At 54.5% G+C, this 6,119-nt stretch overlaps 1 protein-coding gene across 1 annotated transcript; it reads right to left on the bottom strand.

Annotated features, from left to right (window-relative positions):
- Nucleotides 1–736: 736 nt before the first annotated feature.
- On the bottom strand, nt 737–6,119 carry CFP (complement factor properdin). Its single transcript, XM_004376954.2, has 9 exons — nt 5,984–6,119; nt 5,746–5,896; nt 4,267–4,442; nt 3,596–3,766; nt 3,265–3,456; nt 2,889–3,062; nt 2,443–2,634; nt 2,180–2,291; nt 737–984 (listed from the first exon to the last, which is right to left on the bottom strand). Exons 1-9 carry the CDS (start codon nt 6,045–6,047, stop codon nt 822–824), a joined length of 1,395 nt encoding a protein of 464 aa, XP_004377011.1. The 5' UTR covers nt 6,048–6,119; the 3' UTR covers nt 737–821.

The raw sequence follows: 6,119 nt of genomic DNA, 5'->3' as shown, positions 1-6,119 counted from the left end.
CCAGGGTTCCTTAGTGTACAGTAGGCGTTAATAAATGTTGAATGAATGACCAAATGCTAAAAGCATCTGTCTCAGCCCTCCTCCACCTCAGATGCCCAGACCTAGTTCTAGTATACAGTAGACGCTAATAAATGTTGAATGAATGAACAAATGCTAAACGAATGTGTCTGGGTTTGTTTGCGGGGGCTCCTCCGGGCAGATGCTGACTCCAGTTTCTCTTTGCTCCCACCCCAGCTCAGCCACCCCCCTCCCCGCCTCACATTGCTGTTTGCTGCTGCTAATTGTGGCACTGGAGCTGGGCTGTTGGGAGTGGGTGGGTGCAGGTGCTCGCGCAGTCGGGCGCCAGCCCTGGCCACACTTCTGCCTCCGTTTAACTCCAGATTTGCGCAGAAGCAGCCTATTCAGACCTCGGTGGGTGGTAACCTAGAGATTGCTTCAGGAGGCGGGGAGATGGCAACTGATAAGCACGCTGGACAATCAGAAAGTGCCTGCCAGGGCGAGCAGCCAATCAGAAAACGCGTAACGCGGAGCTCTGCAGAGGGACGTGCTGGGCGGCCCGGGGCACAGGGGTGGCAGACATTGGGGTACTGGCAGCAGCGGTGGGCGATCCAGGCTGCACACTCGCCTTCACTCCCACTAAACTGCAGCCACAGCGGAAAGTACTGTTTTCCACAACAGGCCGCCGCGACTTAGCCCTAGAAGATGCTATTGCCCCACTCCTGGGGAAGGGGATGGGAAGCTTTTCCTTCTTCAAAGAACTTTGAAGAGTCTGGTTTATTGAGGTCTGGGAAGTCAGGGGGTCAGAGTTGAAGGGAGAGGCGTCAGGGCTTCCTGTTTGGGTCTTTGCAGGCAGGTGCGTGTAGACATGGCCGCTTCTCCTCCACCACCAGCTTCTGCCCCTGCAGCTCCTCGCACTGTGGCCACATCTTCCCCCAGAAGGTCACATTCTTCTCACCCTGCCCTTCGACCATGGAAACAGTGGGCCTGGGGTATTGGGGTGGGGGGACGGATAAGAGAAACTCAGGGAAGGCAAGCGTGCATTCAACAAACTCTTATTGAGTGGTATGCCCAAGGCTACTTTTTAGCTGTGAGATAGTAAGCAATTTATCCTCCCTGTGCCTCAGTTGCCCTCATCTGCAAAATGGGAATAACAACAATAATACCACCCACCTCACCAGGCTGGGTAAAGTGCTCAGAGCAGTGCCTAGCACACAGTAAGTGTTAGATAAATGCTGGTAAATGTTACTTGTTGACATGAGATACCCTCTCTTACCTCCAAAACCCGTTATATCTCTCCCTACTGCCCCCCTGGGAAAAAAAGAAACCAAATACCTTGTCCTGACATTCAAGGCCTTGTTGTTGGGCCCAAAGCCCTGCTCCCAACCCTAATCTCTACCTCTCCTCCACTTTATCCAGACTCTGTCCCATACCCAGAAAGGTCTTTGCCTGGGTTATTTCTCCCACTTGGCAGGCCCTCCATTCACTTCCCCCTGATTCTCTCAATCAGTCATGCCTCCATTCACTCACTCAGTCAAGTCCTTCGTGCCTCCAACACCTCTAACTCATTTTCAGGACACTAAACCCCATAGTCAGGTGACCACTTCCCAGATGGCAGGCCTTCCACAAGCTGGAAACAGTCCACTTAATCTAATAGCTTGATGTATGTAGAAATAAAAAGGGATGAATGAATGTTTCGACCCTCTCCAACACCTGGGCCACTCTGGTCACAGGGAAACACTTTGGGTGGCTGATCACCTGTTTCCAAGACTACACTCACACAGTCTTGATGCTGGGAATGCCTTTTCTGACTCCCATCTGGAGGAGGCCCCATCAGCTTCCTGGACCCAGGTTGAGGTGACAGTCCCTTTTCCATGCACCAACTGCCCCTCATATGCCATCTGTCAGGATACTACCCACCTGGGTTCCCTTGGGGGATCCATGGGATCTGGTTCTGTGTGTCTGCCAACTGTTGCCTAACAAGACTACTAACTCTTCCCTAATATCTTCTTTCTCATTTTCTTTAGTTTCTGCCCTCTTTCTGCAGCTGGGAGATGGCACCCACCGAGGCAGGAACCTTAGACCTAGTGGTGGAAGCCCTGGTTGGTGGCAGCTGACTCCCCCATCCTGACTGTTGACATAGCACAACCCCCTCCTAGGCACACTCTGCCCCCTCACTCACGAGAAGTTGGGGAATGGAGCTGTACAGAGGCGCTGGCGGGCACGGGTGGGGTTGGGTCCACAAGGAGGCATGCAGAGGCCCCAGGTACTCCACTCTGACCATGAGCCTTTCCCTGGAATGAGGGGAGAGGGTCAGAGTCAGAGTTGGAGGTTTCAGTGGTGAAAGAGGCTGCAGGGACATGGGGTGCATGACAGCAATTCAGTGAATCCTTGTCCCTGCATGGGGTGCCCCGCCCTCACAGCACAGTCTGTGGAGGCACTCACAGCGGCAGCGTTGGACATTGTAGCAGTGCCGGATATCCTGCTGCTTCCCGACACACCGCTGTCCATTGAATTTGCGGCCCTTGCAGTCCCTCGAACGTGTCTGCTGCCCTGGGATTTCCTCACAGCTGATAAACTTCATGTTCCGGCGGGAGCAGGTGGTCCACTCCCCCCAGGGCTCCCACTCTCCATCCACTGCAGAGACAGGGGCAACAGGGGCTCAGACCAAAGTAGGGAGCCAGCCAGGGAGTTCAGAGGAAGGAACAAGGGCTAGGGGGTGGGAAGAAGGTGATCACATGTGGGAATAGGGGATGAGAGGTGGAACTAAAGTGTCAGAGCCAGGAGTGGAGGAATTAGAAGCAGGAACAAGAAATCAGCAGCAGGAACCAGGCAACAGAGATGGGCAAGGGGGGCTTAGGCATGGAAATGGTGTGTCCTGAGGTGCTGACCAGGGCAGGGCACAGCCACGCTGCAGATGTGGGTCCGGGTGGAGTCACCAGCACAGAAAGGACCTCCGTGCTGGGGTAGGGGCTTATCGCATGTCCGCCGTTCCAGGGTCTGGCCCAAGCCGCAGGTCACAGAACAGGGGCTGACAGAGCTCCATGGCCCCCATCCTCCAGCCACTGTTGGGAGGAGAAGAGAGTGAGGAGAAAGGGTACCTCAAACCACATCCCTCAGCCCCTGGACTCTCAAGGCAGAGTGCCCCCAAATGAAGAGCTCCATGGTCACACCATCTGAGATTGCTATCCTTTGAAATGGCAGAGTATCTATGCCCTGAATCAAGAGAATCATTGGCAGAGTGTCAAAGGCCTCATCCCTGCATACCTGGACAGGGTGACAGGCCAGTGCAGCCCCGCTGCTCATAGGCTGGCCCTGGGCAGGGCTTCCCAGGAGGCTTTGTGGAGGGCTCAGGTGCAGAACAGGTGCGGCTTCGTCTCTCCGTAGGCGCATGGCGTCCACCATGGCAGGTGCCCGAGCAGGGCTCCCAGGGGCCCCAGGTGGCCCAGGCCCCATGTACTGTGACAGGCAGGGATGGGAGATGCCAAGTGCGGTCATGTGTGCTGAAGTCCTCCCACCCACCAGCAGTTTCCTGCTGTAACCCCACTAGCCTACCCAGGATGGCTGCCATCAGTGCCCTGTGGCTGCCCTTACTCACTGGGGCAAACCTGTTGGGTGTCACAGGGCTTTGATTCACGTGCCTCTCCTGGACAGTGGCCCCCACACTTGGGGACAGGGTTGTCACATGCTCGCTGGCGGGTCTGGGTTCCTTTGGAGCAGGTGGCAGAGCAGGGTCCCCAGGGCACCCAGTTGGACCAGCCACCCATCTCTGTGGGGAAGAAGAGAAAGGGGCAGATGGAGGTGGGTTGTCATCCAGGGCTCCTCACTTCCTCATGTGCCCCACAACTGGTCTATAGTGAATCTCATCCCCACATCCTCTGCCCCTACACCTGGTCCACCATCATTGTTCATCTAGACGCACTGGTCTCTTTGCTTCCCCTTCACCACCTACAGTCTGACCCCTCACAAAAGTGAGATTCTGACACAACCCAAATCAGATCATGTCTCTCCTCTGCCCACCGCCCTAGTCACTTCAGAGTAAAGGCCAAAGTCCTCACCATGGCCCTGTAGCCCTACATGATCAGGCCTCCGTCATTTCTTGGATCTCGCCTCCCAACACTCTCCCCCTCATTCACTCTGTTCCACACTGTCCTCCTCCTTACCGTTCCTCACAAACATCAAGCACCATCCCACCCTCAGGATTCTGCACTGATTGTTCCCTGGGGCAGGTAATGGGGAATGCTCACCCACCTTGCCAATCCTACTCACCAGGACAGCATGGCAGGTCCTCACAGGCCTGCAGCTGCCACTCGAGAGTCCCAGGCTCCACCTTCTCAGAGCACTGCCCACCCCAGCCTATACAGCGTCGGTACCGCAGCTGGGAACCCTCAGAGCAGGTCACTGAGCAGGGGGCCCACACGGACCATGGTGACCATAGTGGGGACCTGTGGAGAAGAGCATACATGTCCCATCGTGGTGCAAGCCGGTGCAGTGAAGGCAGCAAGAATGGCATGTGGGACTGTAGAGTGTGGGTAGGCACATGTGGGGTGCTGGATAAATGTGTATGGAATGGATTGATAAGAGCACCAACCTCTTAGGGATGTTGGGGAATTGCCTAAGAGGAAGGCATACAGTAAGTTCTTAATAAATGTCATTTATCTTCATGATCAGGGACCTAGAGTCACTCTTGGAAGTCCCAAAGGACAGTGCTAGGCACGCAGTAAGCAAACTTAAGGACTAGGGGCCGAGAACTGCTGTCAGAAATCAACCAGGCCACCATACTGCATGGTGGCAGGCAAACAGTAAGTACTTAATAAATAGAAGCCATCATTCTGATTAGGAACTCAGAACCCCCTCAGAAATACCCTAGGTCTATCCCCAACCACACACTGTAGAGCACTGGGTATGCTCTTAATGCTAAACAGATGTGAACAGATATGAACTGTTGACATGACCAGGCGCCCAGGGCTACCCTCAAAAATCCCCAAGCTCCCCACCTCCACAAAATAACTGGATATACACCAAACATTTAGAAAATATATCTGGTATACAGTAAGGACTCAATGAATGTAAGCTGGCATCATGATTAGGAGGCTGGAGCTACTCTCAGAAATCCTCAAGCTGCCCCCACACCTCTGCAACGCATCTGGTACACAGGAAGCGCTCAACAAATGTGAAGTGTCATCAACGTCAGAGGCCTGAAGCTGTCTTCAGAATTCTCCACCCTCCCACCCCCACACTGTGTCCATACGCAATAAGCACTCAAAAAATAAGGCCTGTCATCACAATCAGGGGACTAGAGGTACCTTCAGAAATCCCTAAGCTGTGCCCTGTCCCACCCTGCAATGCTTCCAGGAGGTAGAAAGCACTCAATATATGTGAGCTACAGCAGTGTTCTCAACCAGAGGGGATTTTACCCCCTAAGGGGCATTCGGCAGTGTCTGGAGACATTTTTGGTTGTCACAACTACTGGGAGGGGCTGGTTACTGACATCTAGTGGGCAGAGGCCAGGGATGCTATTAAACATCCTACATTATCCTACAATACACAGGACAGCCCCCAAACCTAAGAATTTTCTGACCCAAAATGTTAATAGTGCAGAGGTTGAGAAACCCTGAGCTATGATCACCAACAGAGATTCACAGTGACCCTTGGAAATCCCAGAGAAGGAAAGAGCCTCGTCCTGGGTCACCTCTTCGACAGTCTTTTCTGCCTCCCCACACTCCCCTGCCCCAGGTCCCCCCTAACCTGCATGCCTGACAGAGCCCACTGCCTGGCTCCTGGAAGGCATAGGCAGTATTGAGACAGCAGTCTTCAGCGCTGACACCTCCTCCCAGGAGGTCCTTGCACTTGCCGGTGGATTCCTCATACTGGGTGAAGCAGAGTACAGGGTCTGAGCCTATGACGGGGCCAGGGGGTAGGGCGTGGTTAGAGGTGTGGTGGGCCCAGGCACCCCTGGGGGCCAGCTGAGCCCTCACCCACTTACCTGTGGTTGGCAAGGTGAGCAGCAGCAGCACCAGCAGCCCAGAGGCCTGTGCTTGGGCAGTCATGTTGAGCACTGTGCTACCGCCAGAGGAGACCTGCCTTTATCTGGGCTGGCCTCCCTCCTAGAGTCAGCAGGG

Source organism: Trichechus manatus, unplaced genomic scaffold, assembly GCF_000243295.1.
Source record: "Trichechus manatus latirostris isolate Lorelei unplaced genomic scaffold, TriManLat1.0 scaffold00046, whole genome shotgun sequence".
NCBI classification, from domain to species: domain Eukaryota; kingdom Metazoa; phylum Chordata; class Mammalia; order Sirenia; family Trichechidae; genus Trichechus; species Trichechus manatus.
The sequence above is the reverse complement of the archived record's forward strand: the minus strand, read 5'-3'. Positions and strand labels throughout refer to the sequence as shown.

Bases quoted from the DNA above. Each gene is read 5' to 3' on its own strand.
- CFP (XM_004376954.2), bottom strand. From the start codon at position 6,047: ATGACTGCCCAAGCACAGGCCTCTGGGCTGCTGGTGCTGCTGCTGCTC. The intron at 3,457-3,595 runs GTGAGTAAGGGC...TGCCTGTCACAG, and splicing joins CACCCAACAGGTTTGCCCCA to TACATGGGGCCTGGGCCACC. The intron at 2,635-2,888 runs GTCAGCACCTCA...CTGTCTCTGCAG, and splicing joins CGTGGCTGTGCCCTGCCCTG to TGGATGGAGAGTGGGAGCCC.